Below are 13,291 nucleotides of genomic sequence, written 5' to 3'. Positions count from 1 at the left end.
CAGCCCAGACTGCTGGTCACCAGCCTGGAGGTGTAGGCAGAGGGCAAGGGGGATGGGTGAGCACCCACCATGCTGCTAAGGGCAGAACCCCTCACGGGATTTGATTCCTGGCCAATGGCTAGAACTGACCACAGGCTGAGAGATTTTAGGGGGCTGTACTGACAGACCCCAACCTGGTCAAGGACTGGTTCCTCAGCATCTTAAAGCCAACCTCACACTCCCCAGTCTCACCAAGAAGGGGGCTGAAGGCAGGGCAGCCTGGAAGGCTCATCCCGCCCTCACCACACACCCGGTCACAGGGGGCACCAGCTGGAGAATTACACTGCCACAGCTGAGAAGCACAACCCATGCAGGTGTCTCCCCAGCTGCCCGTGGGCTGTGCTGGGGCAGGTGCTAGGGGCCGGGGGCTGATGTGTATGGCTGCCCTGAGCACCTCCCCAAATGGGCCTCACCCAAGCAGCCTAGCTGCGGCTGTTCCAGGAAGCAGTCACACACACAGCTGCCAATGACCAAAGGACGAACCGACAGTGCCTAAAGACACCCAGGCAGCTGGGGACAGAGCTCCCTGGGTTTGCATAGGAGCTGAGCAGTACCAGGGCTCCTGTTTCGTGACACTATGATTCTTGTAGTCTTTCCACTGCCACTACCCATCCCATGTCAGCCTCCCATGCAGGGAAGCAGGGGCAGGTGCAAAGGTCTGTCCCCTCGGGTGGTTCGCTCGTTTCCTGAAGGGTCAACTTCACACTTCCCAGAAATGCCCCACAGCCCTGGCCGTATCCTCAGTGTGTCCTGGCAACACGGAGCAGCAGGCTGCCCACCCAGGCCCCAGCGGCACTGACGTGTGCCTGAGGCACACTCCCACTGGCACGTTCAGGGCCACTGGGGTTAGGCTGGTGTCTGCTCTCCCTGAGCCACAGGTGAGCAGGCAGAGGAGTGACCTCTGGACGCGAGCGCCGTATCTATCACATTGAGAAGCCAAACCTGAAGCGGGAGAGTATCTGGGGACTGTTTCCCTCTGAAGACGGGCAAGTGGACTGGATGTGACAGAGCTGTGGACACATGTAAAGAAGGGGCAGTCTCCTGGTGTTCCTCTGAGGGACACGGGCATGCAGCCCAGCTGGTGCTCAAGAAGCAGAGCTGCCCTCCTCCCAGCTCCATGCCCAGAACCCCTGCAGGGAGCACCCAGGACCAGCACCAGCAGAGAGCAGGAGAATGGTGCACCCAGCTCTGGTTTATTAGAAAAGGTGTGAACAGAGTTGCACCGACAGGAGCAGCCCCTCCCCCACCCGGACCCCTCCCCACCCTGGGTTGTAGTGCCTCTCAGGGCACAGCCTCAAGTGGCCTGGACAGCAGGGTCTCCAGAACCCTGGCTGCTCCCCACCCAGCTCCCTGATAAATTTATTGCACTTAAGAAAAAGAAAGCTCTGATCCTCTGCTCCCATCTCCCCCCACCCACCCCCAGCCCTCACCCTATCTGGGGCTGTTCTACAAAGTTCAACCACCACCATCACTCATCGCCCCTCCCACACCACGCCTCCTGTCTTGTCCTGCGCCAGGGACACCGAGGGGCCATCCCACCACCACCCAGGACTCCTGCCCTCCACAGGGCAATCCTGGCCCCACAGGCCCCTCCGGAAAAGTCCCTGGCCTTGCGATCCATGCCCCTGGAGACTTCTCCGCCTTCCCCTCCTCCCATCCACCCCCAGTCCAGTCTTCGGGTGCCGAACACATAAATAGAAGTGCTTAAGTCAGGGTGGGGAGGGCCATTCCCTGTAGCTTCTGCACCCGATGTAGTGTTGCTGTAGGGGGGTGGGAGTCCCCAGAGAGGCCCCCCACACCCCTCGTGTCCCAGGCCTTGGGGGCTGGGGGTGAGGGTGAGCAGATTCTCATGGCTCTGGCCTCAGCTCATCGAAGACTGACCGGAAAAAAGGAACTTGGGGAGAAGAGAAATGAGGGGGCCTGTCAGAGCCCGGGGCTCTATCGCCGGCTCCCCAGCTCCCCCGCCCCTGCTGCTCTTCTCACCTAAAGTGTCACAGTGTCTCCTGCCCAGATTCCTGACTGGCTTCCAGAAGCAGCTCCTCGAGCTCCTTCTCGTTCTTGGAGCAGCTCATTTCTGCGTGGGGAGAACATGCAGGTGGCCTCCAGTCAGGCAGGCAGGGAGGGGGATGACAGCCTGTCCCCATCAGCCCTACCCAAGACAGACCCTCAGGGTGGCACAGGCCAGGGCACCACTGAGATCATCAGACTCCAGCCAACAAACCTCATGTGCCCAGGCCCCCAGGAGAGTTCCCAGGATCCAAGGGGAGCAAGGCGGGGACGGAGGACCAAGTCCCACTTGTCCCTGCCACTTCAAGGGCCATTTTAAAGGGGTAAACTGAGGCCCACTAACGGGTAGCGGTCACCCTGCCCCAGAACTCCTCTCACCATGTTCCAGGCCACAGCTGCCCGCCTTGGCCTCGGGCCCTGGGGGCGGCTCTGGAGGCAGTGCGAGGGCAAACTCGGGCTTCAGGCCGTTGGGCAGTGGTGGCCCTGACTGAGGTGGCTGTGGCTGAGGCTCAGACGACCCTGGGTCCCAAGTGCTGATAGCCTCAGCTGGCGGTAGGGAAGATGAGGGGGGCGGGGAGGGCAAAGCGGGGGGAGAGGGAGGGCCGGGGACGGGTGGCACAGGGGGCTCTGCTCTCTCAGGTGGGCTCTCCACACGAGTCACCACAAATACTTTGCGGCCCCAGCCCGGGCTGGACACGGAAATACGCTGCTCAGTGGGGCAGGAGGGGCTGCCTGGGGGGCTCCTGTCCCCAGGGCCCAGGGAGTCCGTGGGGGGCACCTGGGCAGGGCCGGGGGCCACAGCCAGCTCCTCACCACCCCCTTCGCCCTCCTCCCCCTCGGAGTCTGAGTCTGAGTCTGAGTCCAGGCCAGGCCCAGGGCCCGGGGCCCCATTCTCCTGCGCCTCGGTGGCGGGCTCATCCTCCGGCTCGTCATCGGGCTGGGGCTCGGTGACCGTGATCTCGGGCATGGAGGCCGACAGCTGCAGCCGCTGCTCCTTCTCCTCCCGCTCTCGCGCCAGCACGAAGTTGCGCTTGCAGCCGTTCTGGATCTCTGCGAGCAGCGCCTTCTGGGTCTCAATGAAGCTCTTCACCTGCGGGCGGAGTGGGCCTGGCTAGGGCTCTGCGTGGCCTGTCCCTGCAGCAGGCCCTGCGGCCACCCTGGGCCAGGCCCGCCCCCACCTGCCCGCAGCGAGGCCGCAGGGGGAGCCCGCTCACCGCCTCCTTCTTGGGCTCGCGGTCGAGGTCCAGGCGCAGCAGGGAGTGGTTCACCTTGAGGGCCAAGGACAGCGCCATGAGCCCGCCCGTCTTGATCTCGTTCTCCCGCAGGTCCAGTCTCAGGAGGCGGGGGCTCTCGGCGATGAACTCTGCCACTGCCACCGCGCCTGGGAGGGGGACCGCAGGGGCTGGCCACGGGCCCATGCCCAGCTGGCCGCCCGCCGCCCTGGCCTGCCAGGCCCCTCCGCCCGGCCCCGTGTCCTACCCTCGCACGTGAGCTTGGTGGAGGCCAGGCCGAGGCGGAGCACACTGCGGTTGCCGATGAGGCCGTTCTTGAGGTTGCGGACACCCTCGTTCCCAATGGGGTTGTGGCCCAGGTTCAGCGTCTCCAGGCTCTGCGTGTGTGGCTGTGGGGGGCGGCACGTTGACAGTGAGGAAAAGGCCAGAAGGCCAGTCAGGAAGAGGCAAATGTGCGTACTCTCTCCTCGGCGGTGCCACATTCCTACTTAATGCCGAATTCCTCATGTGTTTAGAAGTCTCCCCAAGTGCCAGCTGCCCTGTCCACTTCCCACACCCAGACCCATCCTCTGCCCACGCCAGCCTCCAGAGGACTGGCCATGGGGAATTCTCTGCCTGGGTTTGAGTCTTTGTGCCCTGTGGGCTTACTTTAAATACTGCGTCATAAAAAGATTTAGGATTTACTGAAGGCTTCCAGAAATATTAACTTTCTACGCAAAACATTTTCACCTCATGCAAAGCACCATCCTAGGCTATCTATGGGGCTGGATGCAAAAAGACAGTGAAAGGAGGGCTACTTTCCTCAGGGAAAAGAGGGGGTGTGAGCTGCAGGAAAGGCCACATGGGGCTGAAAGGGGACAAAATGGTTCCTACACCTGCAGGATGGGCCAGGCTGAGACAGGACGGGTGGAAGGTGACAGCTGTGAGCTGAGGTGGGGGAGGTGATATGAGGACTGGGGTGCCCCCTCCCCTCTCGCAGGCCGACTCACCAGCGTCATGCCCAGGAAAGCCATGCCCGTATGTGTGAGCTGGTTGTTCCACAGCACCAGGGTTGCCAGCCCCTTCCTCTGCTCCTTGAGGCCCTCGCAGATGTAAGCCAGACCTGCGGGAGGCGCGTGGGCAAGTCCCATCTGTGGCCCGGGCACTTCTCCAGGGGACTCCAGAGTGGGAGCAAGGGCCACCCTGTGAGCACTCAGCACCTCCTGGGTCCCTACAGGCAGGGCCCCACACGCTGTTCCCCTGACCCCTGGGCCAGGAACACTCATCTCTGCCTGCCTCCGATCTCTGGGCGAGTATTACCCTCTCCCGAGAGACAGTCCTCAGCCATCCAGCGCAGCCCACATTTATTTTTCTCTAAAGCAGATCTCACCATCTGACAGACTTAATATTTTATTAATTTATCTTGGCTCTGTCTTTCCCGAGGGCAGAGGTCGCAGAGGTGGGAGCCGGAGGTGACAGCCCTGGCATGGATAGGTGCTCAATAAACGTGGTGTCTGGGCCTGGCAGCCCTGGGGGAAGGTGCTGGCCTCGCCATCCCACTCTACCTCCCACAATGCCCTTCTTCACACTGAGGCCAGGGAACTCTGCTCAGTAGTGAACCTGGTCACAACTGCCCTCCCCCATGGAGAAATCGAATTCCTCCTGCTAATTACTTCCTCTTCTCTTTCCATCCAGCCCTGGCTCACCGTGGCTTTCCCCCCAGCTCTTTCCCACCTCAGGCCCTTGCTGCCCTCTGCCGGCACTCTTTTCCCAGGCTGGTTCCGTTCTCAGCCTCCATATCGCCACCTAGAGGTCCCCTCCCTACACCTTAAACAGCCTGCCATTGACCCTTATCACAACAAGCTTGTCTTCTTCAGGGCACTTTTCCCAGATTGTCATTATTTTAATTATCTTTTCAATACTTCACCTCATTCTGCAGGTCTCCACTGAGCTGTCCACTCCTCCAGGGCGCCCTCCCTGACCCCTAGACTGGGGGTCCTGCCGCCCAGCCCTGCCCAGCCTGAGTTCTCTGCCTGGGGATGGCTGGGATTGTCTTGGCCACCACTGTGTCCCCAACTGCGTCCAGCACCATGGAGCACCTGGCCGGGCATGGTGGGTGCTGGGTGACTGGAGTACGGATGGATAGGCCTTACACACACCTGAGTCCAGCACGTGGTTGTTACGGAGATCCAGGATCTGCAAGGAGCAGTTGAATTTGAGCAGGTTGCCCAGCTGGGCAGAGTCCTGCAGGCCATTGAGCTTGTTGTCGGCTAAGTACAGCTCCCGCAGGTTCACGTTCATCTTCAGGGCCGTGGCTGGGGGGGAGGGGTGGGTGTGAGTGTCCTGCCCCAAGGACCCGGCCCAGAGCCCCAGCCCGGCCTCCCAGGCCCGGGGCTCACCGAGCAGCATGAGTGGCCGCCCCGACAGGCTGGCATTCTCCAGGTGTAGCACCGCCAGGCTGCTGCGGATCCGCAAGGCGCGGGCCACGAAGGGCGCCGAGTGGTCCAGCAGGGGCGTGTTGCGGGCGTCCAGGTACTGCAGGCAGCTGGTCTGGTGGGGCCGGAGCGGGGGCTGGGTCAGGCGGGCCCCAGCCTTCCCTGCCCTGAGGGGACCGCCCACCCCAGTCCCAATGAGCAGCGGGGCCACCTGGTTTTGCAGCCAGGGAACCTGTGGCTGGTGGAAACCCCAGGTGGAAGGTCCAGCCTGGGGTCCTGTAGGTGAGCGAGGCAGGGCTGGGTGCCCTGGGAAAGCACCTAGACCCCTCTGTGCCTGAGCTCCTTCCACCCTGGAGATGTAGGGGGTGGGGTGGGGGTGCCCACCTTGCGCATCATGTGGGCGGCGGCCTGCCAGCCCCGCGTGCCGATGTGCTTGTTGAAGGAGATGTTGAGGTGGGTGGCCGACTCATAGTACTCGATCATGTCAAAGAGAGCGGAGGCGCCCTGCAGGCGGGGACACCGGGGCTCAGCCAGGTCCTGGTGCTGCTCCGGCACCTCTGGGTCACGGGAACCACTTCCTGCAGGAGCCAGTCTGCTTTCTCTTACTCACCCCCAGGACTGATGTGCTGTGGGACCCAGCCAGGCCTCTGCCATCCCTGGGCCTGGGCCTGGATTTCTAGGACCCCTTCCTCTGGCCCTCCTGTTTCCTCTAGACCTGGGGCCCAAACCCCTGGTTTCCTGGTGGTCTCCAAGTCTGGGGAGGTGAGGACACCTGGGCATAAATGGGGGAGGCTGCTTCCAGAAGTTTCTCAAATTCTCCCCTGCAGGTGCTGTGATCCCTAGGGGACGGGGGTCCTGGAAAGACTCCTGGTGGCAACAGGGCTCCCCTGAGGCCTGGCTCCCCAGGTCTGTCCCTTGTTTACAAAGGTCCTGCTTTTGAGGCAGGTCTATGAGACCCCTTCTCTGGGTGCCACCCTGGAGCCCCAGTACTCCCCCCATCCACTCTGGTCATACTGGCTAACTCCCCATTCCGTCCTTCAAAAAGGTCTGCCCGCCTCCTGCAGTGCCCTCTCCCCCCCAAACCTCTAGGGGGCCAGGAGTTCAGGGAGCAGGTAAGGACGGTGGCAGGGGCTGCTCACATCTTCATCCAGGTTAGTCTGCTCCAGATCCACAACCTTGAACTGCAGCCTCTTGAAGACCTCTTCCAGGGCCTCGCAGGCCCTGTAGTCGAGCTTTTCACCTGGGAGGAGATAGAGCACTGTGCATGCGTGGTGGGGAGCTGGGTAGAAAAGGGCTCCAGCCCAAGGGCAGGAGGAAGGGCCATCTGCCCCCCGCAGCTCTCTCAGGCCCAGCCCCAGCCCCTGGCTAAGCCCCTCTGTGGCAGGCCCCGGAAGACCACAAACAGGCCCAGGCCCACATTCCAGGGAGGCGTGGCCCCGCCCTCTACTCAAGGGCTCCGGGCCTCTGTCCAGACACACACCTTTCAGGTCCAGGCAGTCGATGCGATGTCCGAGGTCTGTGAACTCCTGGGAAAGCAGAGTGCATGGCGGTTAAGGCAGGAAGACCTCTGCAGGGGCCAGGCTGGACCCTGACAGTGGGGCAGCTGGGGCTCCAACCTGGCTCTTCTATTTCTGAGGTGAGGCAGTGTTCTGGGGTCAGGGAGGGGCGCAGGGCCTAAGAGAGCAGGGCAGCTCCTCACCCACAGGAACGGGGGCCAGAAATGGTCTGGGTGCAGGCCCTCTGCCCCAGTTGAATGGAGAGAGGGAGTGGGCCCTAGGAGTCTTGAGGATGAGAGTTCCAGGCAGAGGGAACAGCCAATCCCAAGGTTGTGTGGTAGGTAGGTGCTGAGGCTGGGAATGCTGACAGTTCAGGCTAGAGAGGCCTGGGGGTGAAGGGCAGAGTTCCAGGCTGGCACACAGCGAGTGCTCAGTAAAGAGGAGTAAAGGCACTGGAGAGACATCTTCCCAGCCCCCTCCTGGCTCTGACTCACAGCCCCACTCCTACGAGTACCAGCGCCTGTTGTCTGGGCTCCACACTCCTCAACCTAGGGTAGGTGCTATGATGAACCCATAAACTACAGACACAGAGACTAAGGCCAGCCTTGCCTAGGGTCACTTGCTAATAAGGGGTAGGCTTGATTTAAACCAGGCTCCAGGGCCCACACTCTTGGCTTCCACACTGAGTGGCCATCTTTCCCTGAACAAACTCTTCTGGAATCTTCCACAGAACCCCTAACCCAATGGGCAATGAGATGGGCAGCAAGCATGACTGCTCACAGCAGTGTTGTCTGAGGGAGCACCAACTCTAGAAACAAGCAATCTAGAAACATTTTGGAATGACCCACCCAGAGGGAAGGCACTGCAGCAGGGTTCTACCAACGTGGCCAGGCTCGGTGGGCCACAGGAGAGGCAGCTGCAGGAGATGGCTGGGGGGGTAAGCACGCCGCAGATACAGTAATACCCTAATTCATACAAAAAAAGAGACTGCCCTCTGTCTGCACCTCTAGATAGTGACCTGCCCCCTTGCAAATGCCCAGGAAAGGCCAGAGGACACAAGCCCCAGCTGTCACCCATGGGGACTCCTGGGGAATGGAACTTCAGCAAGAAGTGGATTTTGCTTTTCATGTCTGTAGTATATTGTGATGTTTAAAAAATTAGAGAATATACATTGCTTTTATAATTCAGGCTTTTAAGAATAAATGTCATATACATGGCTTTTCCCCTGCGGAACAGAATTTCTTTTGGGGAATGATGGATACTTGAAATTCTTACTTGATATAATTCTGTAGTGTTTACGTATCTGTGAAGAGCCTGATTATTTTTACAACTGAACAGAGGGTTTTCCAAGATGCATTTACACGGCCCCTGGCTAGGTGAGCAGGCTGGGCAGTGGGAGTGCTTCGTTTGACCTCTCCTGCTGGGGCAGACACCAGAGGTCCAGAGGCTGCTGGGAGGTGGGGGGGCAGCTTTTCTCCAGGGACCCCCCCCCCTCTACCCCTCCCTCTCCTCCTGCCGGTCATACCTGGAGCTGCCTGAGGAGCTTGGGGATCTGTCTGCAGTTCAGCTTCTGGCAGGCCTGCTTGTAGGCGCTGATGACCTCGTCCACGGTCACATTCTGGGCTGTGGACACAGAGGACCCCAGCCTGTGACCCTCCATATTCTGGGCCCCTTTCACCCCTCTCGCCTCCAGTCTGCGGGTACCTCCTTCCCCACTCAGCCTCCAAAACGCCCCTTCCAACAACCCACTGAGCTCTGTCCTCCCATCGAGGCCCCTCACTGCCAATGCTGGCCTGGGGAGGTTTTCCTGGGCACCCTGAAACCAAGTCACTCCGTTCCCCACGGCTCCTTCAGCAGCTTCACACAAACAATACACAATTACTATCACACAATTTTCTATTAGTCAGCTGTCTCCCCCACTAAAGTAGAAGCCCCTCAAAAGCAGTGCTGGGGCTGTCATGGTCACCACCTAACACTGTCTCCGGCCCAGGGCCAGGCCCAGAGCAGATGTTTGATTTTAAAAATTTTTTTGGATGAGAATGAATCTGTACTTCAGCCCTATGAGGAAGCTGAGCTCAGAGAGGTGAAGCATCTAGCCCAAGGTCACACAGCTGGGAAGTGCCAGAGCCAGACTTCAAGCTCAGCTCTCTACTGCAATGCCACGTGGCCTCATGGAGTCCCTACTCCTGAAGCAGTCACTAGTGAAACCTTCCCTGATGGCTACTCAGCTTATTTTCATAAATCAACTAAAATTTATGAAATCAGCAGCTGCCCAAACACAACAGCTGCCCAGCCCAGGCTTTAGGCAGCCCAGGGCCCATCTCCATGTAGAAAGATATGGCTGGCCTTTCTGTCTGCATAGATTTGTCTTTTCTGGACATTTCATAAAAACGGAGATAAAGAGTATGTAGCCTTTGTGGACTGCTTCATGGAGCATAAGGATTTTAAGTCTGGGCTCCTTTCCAGTACTGTCTGACGTACCATTCACCAGGTGATGAGACATTTGTACTGTTTTCAGGTTTTGGCTCTCAGATCTTGGATTTTACCCTGGGTCAGCCAAAAGAGCAGGAAGGAGAGGCTCTGAGCAGGGGAGAGACACAAAGCTTTGGGGCCAGGGGAATGGGGGCAGGGAAGCAGGCCTTCCCTTACCCTGCTGCCATCCTGGCCCGGTCCTGCAGAGTTTTTGGGTAAGCATCTCCAGGCAGACTCTCCCTCCAGCCATTGCTCTGGCCAGAGGTCGTGCACCCCAATCTCATCAAACATCACCCTGTTTCCTAGGAAAGGAAACTGAGGTCCAGGGAAGGAAAGCTGCCTCCCTGGGGCCAGGCAGCTGGTACAGAACAGAGTCGAACATGTGCTCCGCAACTTGCTCTCCACTGTGCTGGGTGAGGGTGGGGAGGCTGGAACCATGTGCTGAGGAAAGAAGTCCACAGAGCCCCGCCTCCCCAGAGGTCCGGCCAGGCCCTCACCCCTCACTCCTCACTTCCTCCTCGGGTACGACTGCAGGCCATGAGCAGCCTTCCCAATGCCAGCTGTCCTCCTGCGGACCTGTCCCTGACATGTGCCCATGTGCCTGGTGGCCACCAGCTCTGGGCGGGGGGGAGGGTGAATGGGAGCTGGCCTTGCCTGGAAGGCAGCCCTTGGGACTAGAGCAGCGGCTTCAGGGAGTCCAGCTAAGCAGGGTCCATGAACCTGAGTGGGGAAACATTGCCTCTTTATTTTCAGTAACCAAACTAAAATTAAATTTAGCATTTCCTTCTTATTAACTAGAGAGAGAGAGAGAGAGAGAGAGAGAGAGAGAGAGAGAGAGAGCAAGAGAGAAGATAGTGTTTAGCAGACCCTGCGACTTTGTCATCAAGAGATATGACCGATGTTTTCCCATCATCTAACATGACTACAACTTTTGAATGTTCACTACTTTGAAATGGTGGTCATTAGAGCTGCCACTATCTCCTGGTATTTCATGTCAATGAAGAAGAGCATAAACACTAGAATACAAGTAAAAAAAAATCTAGCTAACTGTATTTTAACTGGCATCCTCTGCAATTCTATTTTATTTTTTGCTTTTAAAAATCATCACTCTAAGAGGGGGTCCATAGGCTTAATTAGATGGCCAACGGGGAAAAAAAAAACCTCTCCTCTAGATACACTCACTCCATCAAGAGCCCAGGCTGCGTTGGCCTGGTCCGGTCAGATGGGAGGAAGCAGGGCTGAACACATGTACTCACGCAGGATCACCACTAGCAGTTGTCAACAACTTAGTCTGCAGGGAACAAGGGGCATCTAAGTAAACCCTCAAACTGCCATCGGTTGTGGAGGTGCTCAGCTTTGATGTGCTTTCCTCCAGGAAGCCCTCCTTGACTGCCTAGGCTGAGCCAAGCTCCCCGTCTCGCTCCCAAAGTCCACAAAGATCCTCCTGGTGAGCTCGTGGCCCAGGTCTCTAACCTGCCATCCAACCATCCACCGGGTTTGGATGAAGGCATAGCCTCAAACAGGTCACAGCCAAAGCTCAGAAGGTTGGACCTGCCTACCCATTTACAGAAGGGGAAACTGAGGGCAAAGAGTAGGAGGGGCAGACAGGCTCAGAGAAGGGGTTTGGTGCCCTCTGATGACAAAATGAGAATTGCATTGTATCACTTTTGTCTGATGGCGACGAACACATTCAAGGTAGGAGCAGCACTGGGGAAAGACACTAAAGGAACAAGTGTGGGGGCTGTCAGTCTTGTCAGCCTGGGCACCCCCCCCACCCTGCCTCGATTTCCCCAACAGCATCACGAGCACATCCTGAGCCTACCACGTAACCAGTGAGAATACATGGGTGTTGGGTGGCTCGGGCATGACCTTATAGTTATCATGATGTATGTGTATTTCATTCGTGTATTAAGGAAAAAAGAACTACCACGTCAAAAACAGCATTCTGCGTATATTATTCTTTGGGAAGGTGATGAAATATATTCAAATAAAACATGAACTAATTTAAGAAATAATGGCAAGGGAACAGCAGTACAGATGGTTCAGAGAAATAATATATAGCATTTCCATAGCATCTGCGCTGCGCCAGGCGCCATCCAAGCACGATATATGCTAGCAGGGTAGGGAGCCGCGCAGGCAGCTGGCTCCCACACACCCATTCATCTGTGATGAAGTGACCAGAGGAAAACACTGGGAAGGGCTGATGTCTGGGCACTACAGTGTCAGGGAACCACAGTGCAAAGGCTGAGGCGTGGGGCCGGGTGAGAGGCCCAGGCGGGAGCCCCAAGGCCAGGCAGCAAAGGACAGTGCTGCAAAGGAGGGATGACACAGCTCTGGCCTGAACACTCGCTGCCTCCCTCCCACACTGCGACCTCCGACAGGGCCTCTCCAGTTCCCCACCTGGACGTGGGGTCTCAGAAAGGAGTTAGGAACACAGGCTCTAAGCCAGAGTGTCTGCGGTCGAATCCTGGCTCCCACATTAAACTGAGACTGAGCAAAGTGATTTAACCTCTGGGCCTCAATCGCCTTCTCCTTAAAATGGGGATGAGTTAACTCACCCAGGGTAACTGAGTGTGTCCCTCAGACCTGAGCTGAGCACATACTTGGGAGTGCTCAGCAAATGTGTCCTCGCTGGCGTGTGTCCCCCACCCCCCACCTTCCCACTGGAAGGCAGGGACCCAGGACAGGCCCGTAAAGCACCTGTGCAGGGATGGAATGCTTGGTGAGGCCAGGAGACACATGGGTGTGTGTGGTGGACACACGTGCGCATCTCCAATGTGGTCAGGGCTCCAATGTGTTCACTCAACTCCCAAGTCCCAGGCTCTGAAGGTCCAACTTAAGCAGAGGCAGGAGGTCAGCGACCGGAGGAGGAGGACGATGGTGTGTGAGGGGGGAAGGCTGCTGTGCGAGCTGGGGACGGGATGTGTAGAGGTAAGACCCTCATTCCCATCGCTGTGATAACCAGGCGCAGTGACTTCTTTCCCTCCCTGAAACGGACAGTTGCAGGGTCTCAGGAGATAAAGACGTGAGGGTACCCGCTAAGCAGCTGGCACCAACGGCACAGTGCTGGATCGGATTCAGCAGGAGACACAACTGGAGAAAAAGGTGACGATGATGGTCACCACGTCTAGGTACTGGGAACTTAACTCTGTGGAAGGCACAATGCTGGAACTTTCCACGCAGAGTTTCATTCAGCCAGCTCCGCGATCCTATGAGGCTGGCACAGTTATAGCTCCCTTTTATATTAAGGGGGAGCAAGCTCAGAGAGGACAAGTTGTCTGCCCAAGGTCACAGAGCCAGAACGTACACCCAGACTTGTCTTGCTCTGAAACTGGGACACAGCTTCATTCTCACAGTCCCTTGAGGAGGAAGAAGGGGCCAGTGGCACAGGCAGGCTGTGGGGACCCCTGGACTCTGGGCAGGGCCAAGAGGAAGGTGTGAGCTCTTCGGGGGGGGGGGCATGCTGTGCTGGGCGGCAGCTGGCAGGCAGGGCCTCCTGCAGGGATGAGCTTCTGCTGCCCTAGCAGCTGGCACCAGTTTCCCAGGAAGAGGATGTGGGGCAAACACAGCCCCTCCCCCCACCTGCCATGGCCCTCACAAAGGGACAGAGAGAAACCCAATGCCAGGAATC

At 58.2% G+C, this 13,291-nt stretch overlaps 1 protein-coding gene across 2 annotated transcripts in view; it reads right to left on the bottom strand.

Moving 5' to 3' along the window:
* Positions 1-1,210: 1,210 nt before the first annotated feature.
* Positions 1,211-13,291, bottom strand: part of PPP1R37 (protein phosphatase 1 regulatory subunit 37) — a 41,505-nt gene continuing 29,424 nt past the window's right edge. For both annotated transcript variants that reach the window (XM_081032066.1, XM_081032067.1), the window contains exons 2-13: positions 8,714-8,811; positions 7,173-7,218; positions 6,832-6,932; positions 6,077-6,196; positions 5,657-5,807; positions 5,417-5,572; positions 4,268-4,380; positions 3,526-3,667; positions 3,261-3,427; positions 2,425-3,136; positions 2,023-2,113; positions 1,211-1,933 (exon numbers count right to left, since the gene is read on the bottom strand). In XM_081032066.1, the coding sequence (XP_080888192.1) occupies positions 2,031-2,113; positions 2,425-3,136; positions 3,261-3,427; positions 3,526-3,667; positions 4,268-4,380; positions 5,417-5,572; positions 5,657-5,807; positions 6,077-6,196; positions 6,832-6,932; positions 7,173-7,218; positions 8,714-8,811 (1,889 nt within the window). In that variant the 3' untranslated portion in view covers positions 1,211-1,933; positions 2,023-2,030. The remainder of the gene's footprint in view (positions 1,934-2,022; positions 2,114-2,424; positions 3,137-3,260; positions 3,428-3,525; positions 3,668-4,267; positions 4,381-5,416; positions 5,573-5,656; positions 5,808-6,076; positions 6,197-6,831; positions 6,933-7,172; positions 7,219-8,713; positions 8,812-13,291) is intronic.

Source organism: Rhinolophus hipposideros (assembly GCF_964194185.1).
Source record: "Rhinolophus hipposideros genome assembly, chromosome: 21".
NCBI classification, from domain to species: domain Eukaryota; kingdom Metazoa; phylum Chordata; class Mammalia; order Chiroptera; family Rhinolophidae; genus Rhinolophus; species Rhinolophus hipposideros.
Note: the sequence above shows the minus strand (reverse complement) of the source record. Positions and strands in the feature narration are given on the sequence as shown.